This window comes from Pygoscelis adeliae, unplaced genomic scaffold (genome assembly GCF_000699105.1).
Source record: "Pygoscelis adeliae isolate BGI_AS28 unplaced genomic scaffold, ASM69910v1 Scaffold554, whole genome shotgun sequence".
In the NCBI taxonomy this organism is placed as follows: domain Eukaryota; kingdom Metazoa; phylum Chordata; class Aves; order Sphenisciformes; family Spheniscidae; genus Pygoscelis; species Pygoscelis adeliae.
This window is the reverse complement of record NW_008824667.1, coordinates 920,147-943,794: the sequence shown is the minus strand read 5'-3', so window position 1 is coordinate 943,794 and position 23,648 is coordinate 920,147. Positions and strand designations below refer to the sequence as shown.

Genomic DNA, 23,648 nt, shown 5'->3' with positions numbered 1-23,648 from the left:
ATGCACCTCTGCCCTCGCTGCCTGCCATACAGCAGCCCTGGGCTGGGCTCCAGTGCTCGCATGGTCCAAAGCCAATGGGGAAATAAATTTCTGCCCAAAAGAGCAAACAGGCAGGAAAAGGGCAGAAAGCAGAAGCTGTTTCGCCTTGACTACATGGCAAGCTCGGTGCCAAGGCAGGTGCCCTGCCCAGAGCTAAAATCTAAATCACACTCGTCCCACCAGCTGCTGACCAAACCTTGCCAGCCCCAGGTCCGGCTACTTTTACTGCTCCTGCATGTATTCACTTGCCGACAAGTGCAAGAATTACTCTTCCATTCATTTTACCAGCAGTTTTCATGCCTGAGGTGCTTTTGAGCCATTGCAGTGAGCTTCATGCACTCAGCACTGAGTCCAGATGGTGCCAGAAAGGTAGGGGAAAAACTTCCCCCAAGTTTGGGAAGCTCCAAAAATACCTGGCAGCCTTGTGCTGAGAGAAGAGTGACAGTCATACTCTAACGAATAAATAAATAGCGATGCAGACAAAGCATTTTTATTTCAGACTGGACATTTTGAGCCAACAAGGTCCATGGGAAGTTGTTCTCTGTGTGCTGCAAGCTGCAGCAAGCCATATGGCAGAGGACGCATGATATGCATAGAAGAAGAGCCATGAAGATTCACCTTGGGTTATCCCAGGTGATGGGCTCCGTCTCCAGAGAAGACAAGAGAAGGGAAGAGGAAGGGGAGAAGTGACTCCAATGACATCAGCTCCATCAGTGTGTCTTGTCCAGAAAAGAAATTTTACTAAATTTTTTTTCCTGTTGTTTTATGGGCTACTTCCCCAGGTAAAGCAACTGCTCGTGTACCCCTTTTTAGAGTACTGTCCTTTTCTTGATGACACCAAATTGGGCCACATGGGACTCCTGTGCCCACTGGCACTGCTGAGTGCTCGTGCCTTGCTGCATAATGCCAAACCAGCAGACAGAAGCAGGGATGCTCCCCGAGTAGGCGGATCACTGCAGCCAGGGGAATGCAAAACAAAGCAAAACAAAACAAAGTCAGCAGAAAGCACACAGTGGAAAAGAAAGTCAGAAGTGCAAGTGGGGACTCTCGCTCGCAGCTGAGGTTAAATAGGCAGACAGGTGTCCTGATATTTCCTTCGCACAAAGATTTCTTTGTGATTGCATTAAGGAAACAAATTCAGCTTCTCCCGCAGGAGAACAACAACGGAACAAGAGCTGCCTCCAAAATTAATTTCTCTCACCCTGTAAAGATGCAACACTGCAACGCCACGAGACAAGAAGACTTTGTTAGCAGCGAAAGCAATGGGGAGGCTGCTGCAGGCGGAGATGGCCCGTGCAAATCACAGGCATCCTGCCTTCACACTGCCAGCACCTCTCAGAGCCTGACACCACATCCCTTCCCTCTCAAGCCTTCACACCTGCTCCTTGGGTCAAATCCCACCCACTGGCATGCTGTGATTGTGCACCACCAGCCTGCTGCTTGCTACTGGGTGGTGGAGCAGGCTCGTTCCATGGGGTGGAGCACACGTGCCTGTCCGTGCTGCGTAACACCCACAGGCTTTTCCTGAAAAGCTAAAAAAAACCCTGAAGTTTTGTTAAATGATGGAAAATGCAACCCTAGCATCATGGCATGATTTGGAGAAGCAGGTCCTGTCCAGTACCCATGCTTTTTCCTGGGCATGGTTTTACCTTTCCTCCAGTGCAAGCAGCCTAATCCTCACCCCTCTGCCCTGATCTGCATCCCCCACCCAGGCATGTAACCCCATCCCTCCCATACCCAAACTGCTCCCCTTAAATTCCCACAGGTTTTTATATTCCTCTAATTTTTCAACCTTGTCTTCAGTTCAGCATGGCATGGAGGGTTTTCCATGGTCTTCACCAATTGCTGAAAGCTCGTTTCTCCTGCCAGAAGTGACTCCTTTGGCTTCGTCCTTTCTGGAGTCTTTGGAAACAGTAAAACAAGTTCAGAGCCAGCAAGATAAAGAACTAGCCAATTTAATAAAGGAGAAACCACGCAAATCAGGGTTTCCTTCTGAAAAAGGTACCTTTGCAGTGCCATGCAAATTGAAGGGTTGAAGAGAAACCTGAGGTTGGTTTTACAAACACTATCCCAGCTGATGCCTGCACAACCAGCTTCCAGCTTGCAGATACTGTAACTGAGCCATACTATTTAGGACATCCATGGGGCATAGGCATGACCCCCTTCCCATGGGTGCAAAGCAGCACAGCTACATTGAAACCGTTGGTCAGGCCCTTGCTAGGAGTTTAATGCCATTGGAGTCTCATGCTTTTTAAAATAATATGTTTTGCGTTTTGTTTTTCTCAATGACATTTGTCATCATGGGACTTCATTTATTGGTCATACTTATATAAAGCATAAATATGTGGGACAATTAGTAGATAATCAAACCACAGCACTAACAATCTTCGAATGCAACGCAACTCTCCCACATAATACCAAGTAGAAAAAAATAAAGGAAAAGAAAAATCCTATCAAATTTATTCAGCTGGAATATGTCACCCAGAAAGCTATTCTCCCATAATATTTGGGGCAAGTACAGTGTCATAAATCTTAGTGCTATTAATCCGTAGACTCATTCATATCTGTTCAGCTATATAAAAGCAATAACCTTGTCACTATAGGAAGGAAGATTTGGCTTTTAATTGCATATAGATTTCAAGACAGTTCTTATCTCATAGTCCAATTTGTAGCTTCAGATATGGGTCTTTGCTTCCCTTGGTCAAAGTCCATGCAAATCTGCCGTGCCCTCATATACTTATAAATGGTGCAGAAGCTCAGAAAGAACCTATATAGAGCTCTGCTGGCAGATAATACACACAGCCTTTTCAGCGTTCGCTTTATTAGACAAGCCTGTATTTAATTAGCTCCTCTGAAACAGGATATGCATTTTTCAGAGAACTATCAAATTTATGGAAACAAAACCATTTCTGACTGCAGGCACACATGCACACACACATCACCAATCACAATTTCCATGACTCATCTCCCTTGGTTCTGCAAGTGCTACCAAATGCATCCCTTGCCCTGCAGTTTATTGTCAATAAGGGCAAGGGGGGGGGGGATGGGAAGTCATCCCTCCCTCTCCAGTAACAATGTCAGGAGGAAACACTGGATTTATTCACGGGGCCAAGAAATCTGCAGTATCTGGGCTCCAGCTATTTCCAGGCTTTACTCAGCCAAAGTCTTCTAGAGGCACAAACCTCCTTGTTGCTGTGCAATTGGTCAAACCCGCAAGCCCAGTTTAGCCCAGCAAATATTTAACTGCTCCTCCCAAACTTCAGCCAGGCAGCAAAGCAGGATGGTGAGGGCTTTGCTGTGCGTGCCTCGGTACAGCACTGTACCCTCCCAAGTTTCTGCCTGCAGGGTGACCGGCTTGAGAACAGGGTGTTGCTCTTTCGAGCAGCTCAGTTTTGCACGTAGTGCTGGGTTCAAAGCCTAAATTCACACCTTTTAAGGAAAAGTGCCTCCCTGCAGCGCTGGGGAGCCAGGCACAGCGTGAGGTGCAGAAGCTGTGTTTTGGGTGGGTGGCCCCAGGGTGCTCCTCAGGCAGCATATGGACTGGGTGTCCCTCCTCCCCATGCAGCTGGTGCTTAACACCACGGGCTGTGGACATGACATGGGGTTTTGTGTCCTTTGCATGTGGGCACTGGGGCACAGCAGCACTGGGACACAATGAGCTGCCACCAAGACAATGTTGGGTCATCCTGGAGGGGCTTTTGGATCTTGCTTTTTTCTTAAAGTCCAAGAAATAACTAGGGTATCTTCATTTTTTTTAGCCAGCAAGGCTGCGGAGGAAAGCCTGGAAATGGGAACTTTGTTCTCAGCAAAGACCAACAGCTTTCCCTAAGCAGGTGGTTTCAGGTGTAGGGCTTTCAAGGAGACAGATCAGTTCAGCTCAGAAGGGGATTATTTGGGTCCATGTCCCAAGACAGGGAAACACCAAGTGCGTTCTGTGGCAGGAACTGCAGCTCCGTGGCTGCGGACGCTGGTTCTCCCCATGCTGTCATTCCCTCGATGCATGATGCTCACCACTCGCAGTGGTGCCCGCCATGAGATAAGGTCCATTATGGCCAGAAAAAGAGGGGAGCAGCCATAATATCAGGTGTTGTTACACGGCAAACAGGCTCATAAATAAATGATTCTCTGCTTTGGAATTTGATTTTTTTCAGTAAAGTTCACTGCATTAAAATTTTCCATACTGGCAAGTTTTCAGCCAAGGTAAGGAAATGAAAACTGATGTTGGAAGATTAGAAATCTACTGAGGGCAGGAATTCCCAGATACAGCTCTGTCTCAGCTCTCTGCTGCTCTCTATAATGCTCCTGCCCGCAATCTTGTCATCTACATGCTTGCGCACATCAAACTGAAACTGAGAGATAGCTGGCTTGGCGAGTTTGTCTGAGCATTTGTGTTGCATAAAAATAAAATGTAACTTTCAAAGGTGCTTCCTTGTGATTTTCTGTGTGCACCTTTTTTTGTTCTACTGCAGTCGGGAAGTTGTATTTCAGTTTTTTCTGGGTGTTTTTCTGTATTTTTCATTACCTTGTGTACCTTTACCTAATCACCACTTACGTGTTTCCTATCTAAATTAAACATTCCCATGCTTTTCAGCCCTATTCCAGTGGAGGCTGGCAGGAGTGAGAACATGCCAGCAATTTTTCTGCCCTCCTAAGAACAATGAAGTATTTGCAAGTGTTTAATTGCTACCTTGAAAGTCAGGCATATGCTGGCCTGACCAAAGTGGCCTCAAACCCCAAAAGACCCACGCTTTTGCTGAACTGTACTCCTTGGCAAGCCCAGGGTCCCAGCAAGGACCTCGATTTCATTGCATCAGTGAATTGGGGGTCCCCTGATGCTTATTCATCTGATTTTCTGATATTTTGTCTCAGCATATAACTAACTATATCTTATAAAGGAAAAAAAACCAGCCTCATCTTTTATTTTTTTCCTCAACCACACACACTTGTCCATACTACTCCCAAGAAGCTGCAGAACCCAAAGCTGGGGTGAGTTTAGCTGAGTTGGTAGCTGCTGTTTGTGACAAGGAGAGAACAAGTGAAAACAGTGATTTTGGTCTTAAAGACTTTTTCTTTTTTAATATTCAAGTAAAAAAAAAAAACAACACAACAAACAAGCAAAAAAATAAAAGCAGCATGCAAAAAAGAGGCAGCAAAGCTAAGTCTATACAGAGAGATGGGGAAAAATCCATTGTAAAGAATATCGGTATTTTTAAAATAGGACAGGATTTACCTGTTCTCCTTTAAAAACAGATCCTTAAAAGAAGTCCTTCGCTAGCATGAAAGGGAGAGTCAGCACTGACATCCAGCAGAGGTAGCGATTTACCCCAGGTGGCAGCAGGGGCCAACATCCAGCCTGAGGTGGGACCAAGAGCTTCTGTTGGATGGAAGCTCTTCCCACCTGTCTGCATGGTGGTCATCTCCTCCAACCATCAGCCCCTGGTGCCACACCCTGCCAGGCATTCCTTCCTCCTCTCGTTGACTACCCAAGGTTCAAGCTCTCCCCAGCTCCTGGACCTCTGCTGGAGATGTACCTCCATGTGGTGGTGGAGAGCTGGTGGTTATGGATGACTGATGGTTATGGAGAGCTGGTGACTTTGGTTTGTGCTCACTGGGACCACTGGTGTTCAGTGAGACAGCCTGCGCCCACTATTTGTACAAACCACCGGAGATGCCAGCTAGACTGGTAGCTTGACCTACCAAAGGTCCAACTCTGGGGAAATGTTCAGCTCTACCTCTGATCCCTCCAGAACATTAAACCACTCAAGGGAATATCAGCATTTCACTAAAACAAGTTTGCTGGTGAAGTCCTGCAGAGAACTTACAATCATTACAAGTGGGGCTAAAACCTATTGCAGATATCGATCAAAATGGCTACTTTGGAGGTTTCAGACCCCTTTTCTCTCTCTCTCTTTAAATTATCCATCAGTACCCTTCACTCTGCTCGTAGGCACTTCCTAGAGCTTCACTAGGATGTGCTCTGGAGCCAGGTGGGAGGACCTGCTAATGGCACACAGCTTTCCCCTCCCATGTAAGCTCTTGTGTCTCTTCCTTCTACCCCTTTTGAATAAACTTCCTCTCTGGTGGATTGGCTAGAAGAGTCAATGTCCCACTAAGGAGTTAATCTTCACATCACTGGAGGAAGAATTAACACAAGAAAGTCCTGATGTCAGTATGGAGTTACGTATCTAATGCTCCCTGGGATTTATGCTCCAAATGTAACTCTAATTAATTCTAAATGAGAAATTCATCTGGCTTCATTAAAGATGACATCTGCAGGAACACTGGTCGCACACAGAGGTTTTCAGCTATTACAGCAAATATCTAGCATAGGAATAACAATGGATTATACGTATTCCCTGGAGAGATCAGAAGAAATAAATACACTGTGGTATCACGGGTTATAGCAAATGTCTAAGTAACATAAATCAGATTAAATATCACAACAGATCAGCATCATAGTACAACCAGCAAAGCAAAGGTGTGTCTGAGTAGAAACAGTCACCAGGGAGGAAAATGCCATGACTATGGGATCTGTATGCATTGGCCACAGTCAAAGGGACACAACTGAATTTACTTAAAATACACAGCAAAATAATACAGGAGACTACTAGATTATAATTTTTGCTTTTCAACCTGCTCCAAAAAAAAATTGGGTGACAAAACCAGAGCAAAGATACACTACCATTTCAGCAAAGCACTGTTTTTTCTGATGAACAGAGGACACCAAGGTCACAGGATGCTGTTTACCTCTCTAAACTCTGAGAAAGTGGGGGATGACATTGCCTAATTGCATGAAAGCCTGCTCAAAGGGGAAAAGGCAATGAGGTAGCATTGCTTTTACATCTGGGCTGTTATTAAATGGGAATTTTAACCTATTAGAAGAATTAGAAAAGGGCACAAGGCACAATCCTAGTCCTGGATATCAGAGTTTATATGTAAAATATGAGCAAACTATTCTACTCTGAGAGCATAAAAAGGCATTACTTTTGTTATAGACCTGTGGTAGGCATACTAACAGGCAGTCAAATAAAACTGATGTTCATAACAAGCTAGGATGCAACCTCAGAGAAGGGTAAACATGATAGAAAACACAATCCTATTTACAGACTGCTTTGTTTGCATATACTTTTTGCTTCTGAAGTGAAAAATATTTTATAAAAGAGAGCACATCTCAAGCCCAGAAAGTCTACTAGACATAGTCATATTTTGAAGGGTACGAGCGTCTTCCATCCTCGCTTTGAGCAGCTTCTTCATATCCTGCACCCTTCCTAGTCTTCGTTTCAGGTTCATACCCTGAACCAACCTTATATGGCCCCGTTCTGTAGGAGATATTCCGCCCCGATGCATTGTAGGACACCGCTTTGTAACTGAAAGAGACACAAAACATGGCATCAGCCACTGGAGCGCCTGTGACTACCCAACATTGCACCTGGTGCTCCTGTTTGCTGTTGGATTTTAGGCAACTTCGTACTGTGTCATCACTTGGAGCCATTCAATAAGCTCAGAGCCAACCCTCCATGGACAGGCTGCAAGTCTCTTTCATGTTTTTTCATAAACTTACACTTTCTTTCCCATGAGTAAATCCTTGGTTGAGTGAAGGACCCACCTACAATAACCAGCTACATAGGCTTACAAAGCCCTACCTGATGTAAATCATAGCTCAGCTGATGCAGTCTACACCTGCTGATGATCTGCTATGCAATTTGCAATCAAAGCTGCAATTAATGGGCCTGACTTAGCCAGCACATTGCAAATTTTAGATTTTAAAGTTTCCTTCTCCTGCCCTCTCTATTTGTTTGCAAGTCATGCAGTCAGGGAAGGGAAACAGTCACTTTTGACCCATGATACAGGGCAAACAGATGTATCATCGTAACTCTTGCAACAGGGGTATTATGCATAGACATGTCCTGTGGTGAGCTGGCTGTATGCTATCCCGACACCCAAGGCTTCATGCAATACCTTCCCATGTCTACCACGGATAGGCTTACCGGGATTCTTCTGGAATCAGCCCTCTGCAAGCAAGGCACATCATGATGCCTCCTATGAGGGCCAGGCCACCTGCCACCCAGCCAACGAAGAGGGCTGAGCCAAAGGTGTACCTACAAAACACAGAGATGTGGCTGGTTAGTGCTGTGACAGTGGTCTAGTCTGCTTCTTCTAAAATGCACTGAACATTGTCATTCTCCCTCTGGCCCTGAAGAAGTTCCCGTGAGCACCATCCCACCTGCAGGCTCATAGTCAATGGGCTCTCTACCTCCTTGAGCTGCGTGAACAGAGACATCCCAGCCAATTTGCTTGAACAAATTATCTCCAGTGCAGATAAGAAAGACACTTAATAAATCTTCTAAGTCCTGGGACCAGACTAATATGCACCTAGAGTTTGCCTTTCCTTCAGCTGCAGCACACCCTGGACTTGAGGGAGATCTGCACTTTGGAGCACCACGAGCCAGACAATCACCTACCTGTTCTGGACATTCTGCATTCCCTGGTACATGTTGGCCGTGGACATCCAGAAGTTTGTGACCAGCATGTTGGCAAACACAGACACTCCAGTGATGGCACACAGACCTGAGATCAGACAGAAGGGCGGACTGAGACCCACATAGTAATTATGGACTCCAGCTTTTCTGGAGTCCATAGTCTTATTTATCCTCACTACGCCCACCAAGACCTCTGACTCTTTCCTGAAACCCAATTACTCACAGCTCTGGGGAGGGACTGAGCAATCAGTGGTGCTTTTGCCTCAGGTCCCCTTATAGCCATCATTATCATGGTACTTCAGTGTCAGTCTTTAACGCTTCTGTCCTGAAAGCAGCCCTTATTTTAGGAAGAATCACAACCCCCAGCTCACAGAGGTGTGATCGAGGGCCAGGTCCACCATGGCACGTGGGTACCCAACTCCTCGGCTAGCTGAGACTAAGGACCTTGTTTTGAAATCCATGGACTCCACCAAGAGATGTCCCATCCCAAGAGTCAGCCATATCATCGTTTTAGACACCCTCTCTTTGAGAATGCATGGTGGGCTTTTCTAATATCCTCATTGGCCAAATTCTCAACCCACTGACTCAGATCGATAAAACAATAGATTTTAAGTGCAAAATTAAAGCTGTGTTGCAGAAGATGGTTTCCTCTGTCCAACTTGTACTTATTGTACATTCTTTAAGTTGCATTGCATGTCTTGTAACCCAGCAAAAGTAAGTGCTGTTCAACTGTAAGGATTTTAAATAGGGACATTCTCCTTCCCTTCATTAGGGTATGGATTTGATTTGATTACTCATCTGCAATAAAGTGTGGGAGAACCTGTAAGTGCTGTTCTTAAGCGTTTGCAGTTTCCCTCGTCTGAGAATTAACAAGAGGATCCTGCAGCCTCCCTGATAAACCAAAGTACTAAAAAATTACAAGATAGACTACCATAACCCCAAGAGTCTTCATAAAATTATTATGTATAAAGCCTGAGACTCTTCATAAAACTATTATGTATAAACAATAAATAGTACATAACAACAATATACATATAACAAATTAAGAGATTTAATTTCTTTTTTATCTGTAGACTGTTTTTTCAGCTTTCCATATTTCTGTCCCATACAAACTTCTGGGTTTCTTTTACTAAGGAGAGGTAGAAACCCCTTGTCCCCAGAAGCGCAGGCTGGAAGACAAATACCAATAACTTCATGCAAACAGCAACGCTTTGGGTTGCTTCAGAGCGTCTGCTACCTATGACCAGAAGTGCATGAAGACTTACCCAGTCCTCAATTCCAGGCAACCACAATGCCTTGCACATGAAAGACATGACACCACCCACTTACCAGCAACAATAAACATGATGCCAGAGGTCAAAGTCATGTTGGCTTTTGCAGAATCTTCCATGTTGCCAATACGGATGCATTTCAGAGCAAAAATGCACACAAGGAGGCCAAGGATGCCCAGGACAATACCCACGATCATGAGGGCCCTCACAGCCTGGAACATTGCTGCAAAACAAATTGACAAGAGCCACGCTGAGCGACTGAAAGGAGATTCATCAGAACCTGGGAGGTGTTTAAAGATTGTTTCTGTCTAAAAATAAAAATATTAAAGAAGAAAACCCTGAACGTATTTTGCAATTCACTTGCTGAAAGCAAAGACTATGCCTTGGAAAATGGGCACCAGATCTACTCTTAGTGTTTTTTTATGGGGCACCTCTGGAAATGTGGCTGTTTTTTTCAACTTCTGGAAGAGTTTGATGGTTTCAACATAATTTTGTATATGTTCATTGGCACCGGTAGCAGTTTATTCAGCTGAAATTGAGCTGGGGTACACCTGGGATAAGCATGAGTTGTTTCATAACTGAAATGATTGAGAAAGCTTTTTTTATTCCCCAAGCAGCAATGAAAACAGACAGCTCCACCCAGCTATCCATGGTATTTCCAACTACTGTGTGACTCAAAGTGAAGTTCTGTATGTTCCTGCTTTACAGTAAAATGCATGGCACAGGAGAAGAAGAAAATCACCTTGACAAACATTACACATACACCAAGGGAGAGCAACAAAGCTTTGGCAATGACCTCCCCCAGCATATCCTTTCCATGTTTTTTTGTAATATCAGTCCTGTATACATCTGACCACATTCATTAATACAACACGCAAATACCCCAGCCCTGAATTTGTTTAGCAGCCTGCTGTCAAGGTGGGAATGCTTGGTTGGAGGCAGGTTGTGATGTTGGTCGGTCCTGCCTGTGGGAGCTGAGCGCTGCTGTCAATCATGAAGGTAGCAAAAACCCTCCAGACACTTCTTGGCCAGAGTAGAAAAGTAGGGGAAAAAGCAAAGGGATACTTGCATCTTTTAAAATGGAGAAATGAAGGGAAAAGGCCATACATTTGAATACCAAGATGATTTTCTAATAAGGTGGCACATATCCCATCTCGCCTGCAATTCAGTGCTGGCCCCAGACACTTCTCCCCGCCTGTGCACGTGTCCCTGGCAGAGACAGGAAGGCGGCAGGGCTGGCAGAGCACTGGGAGGGGATGGTCGAAAGTATTTCAAGGGCTGTTGTGACTTGGCTGGGATGAATTGCAGCCTCTTCTTGCCCTCCCATGAGCTCTTGCAGCCCTGGGTTTGGCTTTGATGCTCCCCACACATGACCGTCCATCTTCAGGGAAGATGACATGGGTTTGTGACATACTGAGAGGGGCAGGCAACATATCCTGCAGCCCCAGGGACTTCACTTAGCCTGCCTGTCACCCCTTTTGCTGGGCTGGCCAGGATGGCCATGGTGCCCAAGTGTCCTGTATGGCCTGACTGGAGCAGAAGGCACTAGTGCAGGAGAGCAGGGAGTAGACCCTGCTGGCCTTGCACAGGGAGGGAGAAGGAAAATGTTTATAAACCCTCCCCAGGAGGGCAAGGGTGGGTGCTGGGGTGTCCGTGTGGGTCTTCTTGCTTATGGGGTACCACAAACCAGAGCAGAACCACACTGACACCATGATGCACAAGGAAGCCAGCAGTCTGCCATCCCACAGGCTGGGAGTACACCACCTTCTCCCATCTGGCAGTCCCACTGGGGCTGCTGCTCTTATGACTCAATTTGCCCTTATCAGCTGATAACAAGTGCTAACGAGCCTGAGATTTTCAATCTTCCATGCATCAGCCCCCAGGTGTGAGCTCATTAGTTATTATTCATCAGAGAACAAGAAGCTGGCGGATATGCCTTATCAGCCCTCAAAGGTTGTTCACACAGCACCTGATGCAAAGCAGAAAGCTGCAAAGAAGAAAATCACAATACACATTTGTCTTTACAGCGACTTAAGTTTCTTTGCAACTGCTTTTGTTTCAGGGCAGGCAGGAGAGGCTGATACTCCAGAGCAGCATAGAATCATAGAATCATAGAATCATTAAAGGTTGGAAGAGACCTCCAAGATCATTGAGTCCAACCATCAACCCAACAACACCATGCCCACTAAACCATGTCCCTAAGCGCCTCATCTACCCGTCTTTTAAATACTTCCAGGGATGGTGACTCAACCACTTCCCTGGGCAGCCTGTTCCAATGTTTAACTACGGATCGTGATAGAAGGTCCTTGTCCCCAAGACAGTCCTTCATTCCTGGGATGCTTCCTACAGACCTTATGGTTCATAGGTGCCATCACTGTGGTGGTCTCAACCCTTCAATGTGGTGAATCTCCATTGAAAAGGAGCAATCTGCAGCTGCTGGAAAGGGGAGAGAGAGGAACACAGCAGGGCGCAACAGAGAAAATGCAAAATACCCATCAGCAGTGATTCCTCTCTCCATGAGGCTGACTTATGCACCATCTCCCCAGAGGGTCAGAAAGGAGAAGAAAGTGCTCCCGGGTCTGCTGTGGCATGAAGGCCTCTTCCCTTGACTCATGGGACTGAAAGTGAGAGCTGTTTGGAAAGAGAGCACTGCAGTTTCAAGTGAATTTTGGCATCTATCAAAAGTCCTCTGAATAGAGCTGCTTTCCAAAGGTGAATGACCTCCCCTAGAAGGAAGGAGTAGAAGGGCTTAGACAAACAAAATAGGAGACTAAGGGGAAAAAAAAAAGTATCAGAAGCACTGGGTAGCAAACAGCCCTATAGTTAAAGTCAAGCACAGAAATTACCTGCCGTTTTGCATTCACATTTTGCATGAGGTAGGATAACTTTTCTTCATATCTGCACACATATGGTTGCTCATTTTGCACACCTGATTTCCATACGAAGAAAATAGTAAATAGTAGAAAGTAGTAGAAAGTAGAAAATGGCATTAGAAAATAGTAAAAATGCAAGCTTATTCACCAAAATAAACATCAGTGATCTGAAACCACAGTTTGCATCACTGTGTTTTTCAGATGTAAGTGAAACTGGAGAGTTGTCTTTTTCCCCAGTATTGCTGTGAGTAGTGAGAGTGAAGTAAAACAACTTAAAGTCATCTAAACTAACATCACCTGCATTTCTGTTACTAATACAAAATACAAAGGTGGAAATCTAACTTTATGACTAGTTATGATTAATGGAATATAGACAGTTTAGGGGAAAAAATGAGGTTTAAGTTAACCAAATTTGAGCAGGGGCATTCCTTCCTTGTTTTTTAAGGTACCCATCAACTAAACAGACACGTAAAGAGAACAAAACTGACAGAATATTTCTAAGGCACAACTGAAAATGCCTGTGAATGCTTTGCACGTTTCCTTATTGCTATATTACCTAAAAATAACATAAAAAGTAAAATCTTGGTTATGATAAATTGGCATCAAATTGATGGTTACCATTGCCTCATTGCTCTTTTAAAACACAATCACCTACACACAGCATTATAAGGATATGTATGTATATTGATCAACATTTGTATATATAGTTTAATAAATATATTCTTTATTCTTTAAAACAAATTGTCCCGTAGGAGAAGTGACTCCAAACATCAGTTTTGCTCTTCCAAATGAAAAAGAAGTTGCCTAGCAATCCTGAAGCTGGGTACACAGAAACACATTTATTCCATCGCACCCCTCGGGATGGTCACGGGCTTTTCTCAAAAAGCAAACACCGCAGCCAACAGACTGGTCTTCAGCAAAGCACTCCCTCCTGCCTCACAGTAGGGAGGCAAGGTTGGCATCCCTGAGGATCTCTTCTACACCGATCAACAGATGCAAAAGGCCTATGTACAGTAGTGCTTGCTTGTACCTCTTTGCAATTGTGCACCAAGAGTGAAAAACACTCTCAGGGCTGTATTTATTGCTAGCTGGCAGGGCACAGGCACGACGGGTCACAGGGAGGCATGGCGAGCCAGGCTGGCTGCTCCCCTCCCATGGGTCCAGCTAGCTCAGAACCACTGGAGTACCCTCACATGCAGTGGGGTGGGAAAAACAGCTCTTTTTGCTAAAGTAAGCAAGCAAACGAGAAAGTAATACCCCTCTGCAACCTACTTCTGTAACCACTAAAACTCCCCAGGTAACATGAAATGACTGAGCACACCTTTCCCCTTCTCGCCCTTTGTACACATGCTGCTCACAGGCAGACTTCTTCAATTCCAGTTTTCTCTTTCAAAAAAAAAATTTAAATTGTTTTCTGTAGAAAACATTATTCTGATAACAATGCAAAATTACATGCAGCTGTTTTCCTTGTGTTTCGATTCAAAGGGACAGAATATCTGCAGGTTTAAACATACTCACTCTCTTCACATCAGTGGAGCTGTGCTGATTTATGCCAGCAACGGGGCTGAACCTGTAATGCTCATTCAGAGATTACCTACACATGCTCCAAGGTGTAACCTCCACTGAATAAAGGTATTATTCTGGTAACAAATATGCACATATTTTTATGCTCGTACACTGAGTAGCCTGGAAATGTTATTCCACTCAAAGTGCTTTAAGATATCTGCTCCTGCTTTGGATGAAAACTGTGCAGAGCTACAGGAGAGCTCCTGGGTTAAAACTGATGCATCTTTTGCCCCTACCTGGCAGCCCAAGAATGGTGAAATATGGCCGGCACTCTGTAAAGCCAGAGCTCTGCCGCACGCAGCTCCTCCACAGTCCCTGATACTGGAAGACGGCCGTGACTGGGTTGTCATACAAGTCCTGCGTGCTCCACATATCCATGGCAGTGGACACGATGCACCCCGCAACACCCAGCGATGAAACGATGAACCCCATCACCTGGCAGATGGTCGTGGACATGGTGTCTCCCCAGGAGAGAGGAGGTGAGACAGCCCTGATGAAGCCGCAGACCTAATGGAAGCACCGAGGTCCTCTTGACTGAGCCACCAGAAATGCAGCAGCTCTTATCAGATGCTTTCCATTGAGCGGTGTGTTTGCTCAAAGTGTTTTTGCAAGATAGTCCAGTTTCACTCTCGCTAGGTAGGTTTGTGCTGGCAGGGCCAGAGATATGAGCTTTTGTCCTTTAGAAGTGCTTGTCCTTCCCCAGCTAAGCAGCCACACTCCGTCAAGTGTTGGGCAACCCACTTGGAACATGCGCCATCCTCCCACCGAAACCCATTGCTGTCCATCAGGCTTCTCCTGCGTGCTTGGCATGGTGCAAACGTGCTGAGAGGGGCAGAGGGAAGGACCATGTTCCCAGGTGAACTCAGCACTTAGCCCAGGTCACCGCCTCCCTGTCCCTCTGCTTATGCAAAGGGGGATAAAATCTGCCGTCAGGCCAAGATAGGGACATCTCTACACCCGGCCACCCATGCAGGCGTCCGCCAAGAGGCACAGTGGTAGACAGGGATGCCAGCGGTGAGTTCTGTGGGAGGATGCAGGGCCACCGGCTCAACACAGAGAACAAACAGGGACATGGCGGGTGCCCGCAGCCACTTCAAGCATCACTGAAGTTGCCTCGGATACTGACCATGGTACAACCCAGGGCACCAAGCCAAGAGCCCCAAACTGATCGAGCAAAGCTCCTGCAACCCTGTTCTCCTCCCATCTGCATCCCTATCACCTGTCACATGGCCCCACTGAAACCAATGTGGGGAGGAGAGGGAAGGCACAGGGACCATTTGGAAAGTGCCTTTTTACAGGTGCTTGTCTATATGTTGGCTGGGGGGATGGTCCTGGAAAAAGGGGTGGGGGATATAAAAATTAGGAAAGTAATTATCTCTTTGCAGAGTGGAGGAGTGCTGGGCTCAGGGGAGCGATATAAATTCACCGTGCCACTCTGACGATGGAGTGCAGTGAGTTACAAGGACCTTCCAGACTTCATGCTCATCCATTCTCATCTAATACCTTGCTCCGACTGATTTACTTCAGTCCTGACCTAGAAACAAATTCCCACTTTAACCAGTCCTTATACCGCTCTGTGCCATAGGCACCGTCAATATCATCGCCTGGTTATGAAGTTACATGAAAGCCACCATGAAGAGAAGAGAGGCTGATTTCTGTGGATTGATGAGTTACAATGGGGTTATTACATGTTGGCTACTGTTTCTGCCTTCTGGAGAATAACTGCCCAGGACACCCCTTTTGCTTTTGTGGCTATGCAGTGAGCTGGTGGGCAGCAGAGAGAAATGATTTTGCACTGGACTCTGCTGTAGCAGCCAGAGCACAATTCACCTGTCTAGTGGCCACAAATCACAACCACCAAAGCCCTCCTGGGTCAGGCACAAGATGTCTTTGCTTCCAGCAATTTTATTCAAATTTAGTAATTTCCACTGACTTTGGCAAGTTTATATCAGAGGAAGGGCTAGCTCCAACATATCTAAAGGTCAGAAGTTGCCAGCAAAAATAATAGCATGAACAAAAAACATAAAAGTGAGCCCTCAAGAACCAGAGGTGGTACGAGTTGCTCATCCTCAGTGAGGGAGAGGGCACGCTGACTAACATTCCTCATCTTTGATAATGCTTTGTGATAAATCAGGGCTAGGGAGGACCTAGAAGCTGGGAGGACAAGAAGAGCTGGGGAGGACCTAGAAGCTGGGAGGACAATAAGTGCTAAAACAAGTAATATGGCCAGCTCTCCATCCCATCCTTCACTGCCCCACAGCCAGAATTGTGTCCCAGTCCAGAAAAGCTGGTTGTACCCAAGCCCTGATGCTCCTCAGCAGCTCTCCAGGACTCCTCTTCTTCTTCATGCCCCAGGACTTGCCGCCTTCTTGCCATCTAGTGGTAGGAGACCAGATCACTTTTTCCAGGCTAGATCACTTCAAACTATGTCCCAGGGACAGATATTCCTCTGGGACATAACCCCTATTCCCAAGGGTGGTGCCACCCTGCATCATTAGTGTGCAACGGCTTGCAGGGCTGCACAGAAAAATGGACCCATGGACTGGTCACAGCTAAAAATAACCCCTGTGGAGGAAAAAAGAAAAGGGGGGGGAGAATACAAAGGGCAAACATTTTTTTTCCAGATTTTTTTTTCCAAAACTCTTTAGCACTTTTTAAATTACTATATTTTCTGCTAAATTGGACATCTGGGTGTTTTCATGAATACCAGTGGAGGTGGCCCCCCCAGGCACCGTGCCCGCATGTTTGCTTTGCCAGGAAGGGAGCAACCACTCCTTCCTCTAACCCTTTCTGCTGGTTTTGGCTGCACGCAGCTGGAGCAGCTCTTCAAGCCAATAAGGACCTTCTCTTCTCCTCCTCTCCGCCTCCACCATTTCACACCCCCGAACCCCATTGCTCCTTCGAATATACCTACTGGAAAGAGGGCCATGCCCTGGACTGCCCCTAATTGTGCCCTGAGCCAGAGTCTGCCACCTAGGCAGTGCTGCCTCGCTAACTTTTCCTTGGGGATATAGTTTTCTCCTGCTGGTGGGGGATGCCACTTATCATCCCTCTTACTCAGGGGCACTGAAACCCCAGAGCAACGGTGGAGCAATCAAAAAATATCAACAGTCTCTAGGTATGCATGAAAGCCCGGGTGAACCAGTCTGTCTTCAATTTTGAGGGCCAGATTGAATCATGTCTCTGAAGAGGATAAACCAGCACAGGGTTGCATATTCCCCCCTGAAACCTCATGCATGCTCCCCCCCAGAAATGGAGCTGAGAAAGCAACTTCAGTAACGAGGGTCATGCTGCAGTCAGCTAAAAGGCAAACGAACACCCAACCATGCTTAGCACTCCAGATGTTACCGTCTTTGAAGGATTATTGTGCTTTTGGGGGGGGTTCTATTTGCTCATCCCTAAGAATATTGCCTAAGGTGCTAACCAGCCATCACGGCATTAGCTGCTTGCCATTTCTCACGCTTTGATTAGCATCACACTTGTAAACACTGGGAACTCAAAGCTCCCACAAATACCTTCCTCAGTGGTTGGTTGAAGCAAAGTTCTGGAGAAAAACCACAAACCTGTTCCCATCCCAACCCTTCCCCTAGCCCATTTTCTCTGCCTTTCTGAAATGTTCTTATTTTAAGATTATTTTTAATGGTTGTCTCTGAGCCACTCATGATAGGGAAAAATATGTTTCCCTTTGCAAAAGACCCATCGCCGCATTTTCCCAGCACCCAGCCCAATAACAGAAGATCACCTGGGAGTTTTATCTGAACTGTTGGCTTAGAGCACAACCTGAAAAGTGGTTGGGTGATAGGACAGCTGTAGAGCATGTCTAAGCATCTTTACCATAACCTGATGCTCATCTCAAGCCACCCCTGGGAGATGTCTACAGCCAGGAGTCGTTGAAGGATGGGGATCTCTCTCCAAGCATGTGCTTGTCTTCAGCAAGGTGGTTGAATGCTTGGGCCAGAGGGCTTGCCATGCCACGTGATAATGCTAAGGGAGGGACATGGTGGGGAGACAGCTCTTGCGAAGGCCAAGCTTCCTCACCAAGGAACAGAGAACAGGGCTCCCACTCTGAGTATTGGGACAACTCCAGTGGTTTACCCAAACTAGGAGAAGGAAGGGTACTTTGTGACCACTCCCCTCTGCAACCTTTATTTCAGCTCATACTTGTTTTATCTACCCAGGCGTTGACTCTATATTATCTCAAAACCATTCACTGGGCCCGTTGCAACTCCTGAATGTTATCACCACCTCTCCCATAAAAATCACCTACAGCTCATGTTTACTTTAAAATTTGCAAATATAGCTCACACCCTGCCAGTCAATTCCAGCTTGTTCAGACTGAAACAAAGCAAACCCACCCTTCTCTTTCTGTCCCTCCATTGTTGTGATGACCACAGCCTCCAGGAGCGTGTCGTCCACCAGTCCATAGCATGAGAAGGGCTGACTTGCCTTTGTGAAACTCAGTGGGGAAAGGGGGTCATGGAAGGTCCCCATCCCAGCTCAGACCCACTCTACCCCATTGGTCTTCAGGTGGTCCAGAGGGGCCTTTGAGGTCCTCCAGCAGAGCTGGGGTACATGAAGCTGCGTCCTTCCCTAAATGCCTATGAGCTGTAGCCCAGCCCCACATGTCTACAGCCTCTTGCCATTCCCCTTGCCTTGCTCCTTTTCTGGCCCTCAGCCAGATCCTTTAGGATTATTTTTCATATCTCTCGTCCTTTCATGGTATAAAGGCACGAGACAGTAGCAAGGATGTGATGCATGCATCTAGCTTCCTGACATCCCCTGCTGGGTTCTCTGCCACTTCTCCCCACCCTGAGTGTCACTGGGGATCGGGGTGCCCGAGACCTCTCTAAGGGTCTCACATTAGCTCTTTTCCCATCCCACACACCTCCTTCAGCTCCTGCTGTGAGTGCAAACCCACTGCAGCCTCATGCGCACCCTTGGTAGGTTATATCCAGTCTCCAGCCCACCTGGGCCACCTAAACCCTTCTGTGCATGAAACTTGGTCTTGAAAGACCTTAAGCAGGTTACAGCAGTTGCCTGCGGACATTTCAAAATTTGGAGCTGAATTGGCTGGGTTAAAGGATTTTAAGTAGCAAGCAGGGCTTGAAAGAGACTTTGCTGTGGTCGTCACGAGTGGAGGATCACGACATGGCAATTAGCAGTCCCCATCCTTACAAACTTCAGGCATGAAACAGTTCCAGGGAGCAGAGATGCTGTTTCCTTGGCCAGTGGGCTGCCCTGTTTCTAAAATCCCCAGAGCAAGGGTTTTACTAGGGTTATGCCACAAAATGTGTGTTGGTTGTATGTAATTTAAAAAAAAATCTTGTCAGAACACCGATAGAAGAAAAAAATCCAGAGACGCCAACATTAAGACTTCTCAGACATGAGTTCACCTCAGGGAACATCTACGTATCTCTGCTACCCTGCACCAGCAAAACTGAAAGCAGTTGTTTTATGCAAAAGTCTGGACAGTCATGATTACATTCCCATGGGCTATTTTTACTCTGACCTCTCTAGCAACACATACCCTTTTACTAGTTGGAGAAGTTTAACAGTGTGCTCTCAGACTTTCAAAGTTTGCTGTTGGAAAAGCAAAAATATTCTTATTTTTCAAGTCAGCAGCCTTTTTTTCCACAGCAGAGAGATGCCTCAGCATTTCTGAAAGGGTCAAAAGGGATTTTGACTTGAGAACAAAATGTCCTTTCAGAAATGGCTGAACCTGCCTAGCTGAAGAGGTCTGGAAAAAAGAGACCAAGACAGCCAACAGGAAAATTACTGCCCATGTTATTGTAGTTTAGCAAACTTGTAAGCAACTGAAAAATGCTCCTTTTAGCAGAAAGTGCCTTGTGACTTCCGCACTGGGTGAAACTACCAGCCCTGCCAGAGCTCAGCTATTGCTACTTGTCTATTTTTTGTGTGTTCAAATTCAGATCGTGTCCTCCAGACAATCACAGTAAGGTCTGCCGACGCACCAAAGCAAGCAGCTAAAAATAATAAGAGAAAGCAAAATCAGAACAAACAGTCTTAGTTCTCAAGTGACATACTTCACCAGAGACTGTTTATAACCAAGCAGCAAGGGTGAGAGCCATAAACTACCTGTGTTATTTCTCATTTTCATCTATTATCTTGATTTTTCCTCAATCTATTTGAAATTAAAATTCCCAACTAAATTGAAGACAGATGATGGGCAAGACAAGTTTAATCTTTGCTATGGGAGTGAGGGATTGAGAAAAAAAATCCTCGGAAACCAAAACTTCATTGACGTACTCAGGTCACCTCGCTGCTTTGCTAGAGTCCTATTATTTTTATCCACTCTGGCACTATTGTTCCCAATATAAATTGCCATTGTCAGAATAATAAATAGTGTTTTATAATGGAAATGCTGACAAACCATTAACTATGGTGTGGTTAGCAAGGGGAGTTTAATGGAGATCAAGGTGCAGCACAGTTAAAATAAACACTGGAATGATCCACTTAAATAATATCTTAGCAAATCAATAATTTGATTTTTAGCATCGTTTTTCTCCCCCTCTGGTTAGGATACAGCTGCCCTTCGCTGGTGGTGGGTGGGAAGAAATGCCCGTAGGAGCAGATGAATTCAGGAGACGGAGCCAATCTATAAAGCACAGCAGTGGGGCGCTTGTTTTTGCACCAGTTTCTCCAGAGACTGGAAGTGTCAGACAATATATAACAGGAGCGAAAAGAGGGGGGAGAGCAAGGGAGTGACTTCAGAAGAGAAAGCCGTGTTCATTAAAAAGAATGGAAAAAAAATCCACCTCATTTTGTAGGGCAGTGCTGATAGCACCAGTCACAAAAATCATCTCATCGGGACAAAAGCACATAAATATTCATATACCTGCACACTGGCAGGGAAGGCACCGACTCTCCAACACCACTGAGGATGAGGACAGCAACTTCAGGGGGTTCAGGGTCTCACCCACATCTATTTTTAAAGGTTGTGCTTTATTCTTTGGGCGTTTTTTTTTTAATCCCTTTTTGTAGGCGATTGCAATAAGCCCAGCAAACACACATGGTAATTCCACTCTAGGATGATCGGTTCATTAGAAACCCTGACATTTAGGATAGGATGTCCATTTCTGTCCACAACTGTGAGGGAGCTGCAGAGCTTGCTGGACGTAGCTGAGGAAGGACAGACTGATCTCACGCAGCCCGTCTGCTAAATGAAGGAAATCCATCCCCTCAACACTGCTGTGTATTTCCATTTTAGTGAATTAATACCCACCCTACAGACACCAGTCTGGAGGCTTGGGAATTGCAAAAAACACTCTAGCTTTTCACTGTAGTGCTGAGGTTAGCAATGGAGGTATTTTGAAAGAACAAAAAAAAAATTCCCAAATCTCAAGTATTCTGGTTTCTTCAAAGATTAAAGTAGTTCCCACAGCTGAACACTTGAAAAGTTTAATTGCTTCTTCTGTAGAGTTACATTTTCTGTAATTTTAAGCTTTCAGAGCTGAAGAACTGAGAACGTTCTGCAGTGTGTGATGGGCGTATGTGTGCGTGGGAAGGATTTGCTTTTTACACCTCTATTTGTTCCTCATATAGCAACTTTAATCTCTTTACCTACAAGCGATTAGCCTGCTGGAGTCAAGTTTTACCAAGCTGTCCTGCCCCTTGCTGCATGCATTTTCCCTTGGTGAAACTGCTCAGCTTTACTGTCTGTGATAGCAGTGTGCGAATACAAGCCCTGCACAGATATCCCTCTTTGGATGTCATCCTACATTCACTTCTACCAGCTACAACGCACAGCTTTTGCTAGGGGCTGCACAACTGCATGACCAGGCAGGATCGGGCCCTTGTACTTCTAGGAAAATGCATGTGTGCACCCCAGACTCTGTGTGAAGAAACAAGGGCATTCAAAGCCACGGCTCCAGCAAGAGGAAGATGCTCACGGGCATCCCTGGCACCTGCACGGGGATGCTGCAGTACAGCTAATGCCAGCTGGGAACGAGGATCCAGAGATGAGTGACATGGAATACAGCTGAGGGGATGAAACACCCCTCCTACTGGTGTCTGAAGCCACAGCTGCATTGGGTTATACTGGTTTGATTTGCACAGAGATAGACTACTTAGGCAGGAAGCAATTTTTGTGCACAATGCTTATTTCTGTGTGTTTTGGAAATGCCATTTTGCAGAAGTTCTGCAATGATTTGCTGATATAATTGGCTTCTTCCCTCCTTTCTTGCTGTGCCAAAGCACAGAGGCTAGATGGATATAATAGTCTAAGTGCCTTTTTTCTCACTGTATTAAGGCAAGAAGGAAATCCAGATAATCCTGTTGTAACCTAATTGTTTGCACCCCTAGATACTGTGGGCACAACCAGGACAGGATTGATACCCGTGGAAGAAAAAACTGGAACCAAAAGAGAATTAGGGAGAAATCCAGCCTGGTGTTGTTAGCCCGTACAGAAATACAGTGAGCTGAACTGTGACATATCCTCTTAGAAAAGGATCTTCTCTGATGCCAAGAATATTAGTGGTTTCTGGTGGGAAGCCACGCACAGCCGTGCAGCTGGGGCAGAACTGTATACCCAAGCCAGCCACAGCACGGGGGACGAATCCCCCCACGGAGCAGCCACTGCCCTGGGTGTATTGCCTGGACAACACCTCATGCATAATCAACTGTAATGAGTTTTGCTGAACCTCAGCTTGGCCATGGGAGGGATTTTGGGTTGAGGTGCCTCCAAGGGACCTGTCCTCCAAACGGGGTGAGCACCTGATGTCCCTTTTGACTAAAACTTTGGTTCCCTGCTCTGCACCGAAAATCACCCATCACCACCACTCACACACAGCTTCTGGCAACATCGGTGGGAGGCGACGTGCCCATGGCTCTGCCCTCCCACCTCTCTGCCCTTGCCGCCAGCAAGCCCTACCTGGCAGTCCCAGGATGGTGAAGTAGCCACGGCATTCAGTGAAGCCGGAGCTCTCCCGGACACACGTGCGCCAGAGGCCCTGGTAGTTGAACACCGCTGTCACCGGGTTATTGTATAGGTCTTGGGTGCTCCACTGGTCCATGCATGTTGACGCAATGATGCCTCCTATTCCTAAAGCGGACACCACAAAGCCCATGGACTGGCATATCGTCACAGACATGGTGCTGAGTGCTCACTAGGCAGGTCCTCGACGTGCACAAGCCTCCACAAGCCGGGTCTGGGGCAGGCAGCCAGGACAGAAGGGACTTTTAGCTGGAGGCACAGCCTACGTCACAGACGGGAGTCAGGAGAGGTCTGGTCTGTGCCATACAAACCTACCCTTTCCCTTTATCTGTTTTCGGTGAGATAATTTTCCTCGCTCGGTACCAAGAGCCGTTTGTTACGCATGGCGTGAACACCTCGCTCTCTGTTTACCTTCTCCCTCCAGGCAGAGGTGCAGCTGGCATGGGCAGACAGGGACCAGTGGGTC

The 23,648-nt window shown here is 46.2% G+C and overlaps 1 protein-coding gene across 2 annotated transcripts; it reads right to left on the bottom strand.

Moving 5' to 3' along the window:
• Positions 1 to 7,228: 7,228 nt before the first annotated feature.
• CLDN18 (claudin 18) lies at positions 7,229 to 23,339 on the bottom strand. Of its 2 annotated transcripts, none has more exons than XM_009322888.1 (5): positions 23,120 to 23,339; positions 9,849 to 10,013; positions 8,502 to 8,607; positions 8,028 to 8,138; positions 7,229 to 7,406 (listed from the first exon to the last, which is right to left on the bottom strand). In XM_009322888.1, exons 1-5 carry the CDS (start codon positions 23,337 to 23,339, stop codon positions 7,229 to 7,231), a joined length of 780 nt encoding a protein of 259 aa, XP_009321163.1. The 2 variants fall into 2 exon arrangements, with proteins under 2 accessions (XP_009321163.1, XP_009321162.1); XM_009322887.1 differs by lacking the exon at positions 23,120 to 23,339 and adding an exon at positions 14,466 to 14,685.
• Between the last annotated feature and the right edge of the window lie 309 nt (positions 23,340 to 23,648).

Bases quoted from the DNA above. Each gene is read 5' to 3' on its own strand.
- CLDN18 (XM_009322888.1), bottom strand. From the start codon at position 23,339: ATGTCTGTGACGATATGCCAGTCCATGGGCTTTGTGGTGTCCGCTTTA. The intron at 10,014-23,119 runs GTAGGGCTTGCT...TTTGTTTTGCAG, and splicing joins CACCATCCTGGGACTGCCAG to CAATGTTCCAGGCTGTGAGG. The intron at 8,608-9,848 runs GTAAGTGGGTGG...GTCTGATCTCAG, and splicing joins CATCATGTTTATTGTTGCTG to GTCTGTGTGCCATCACTGGA.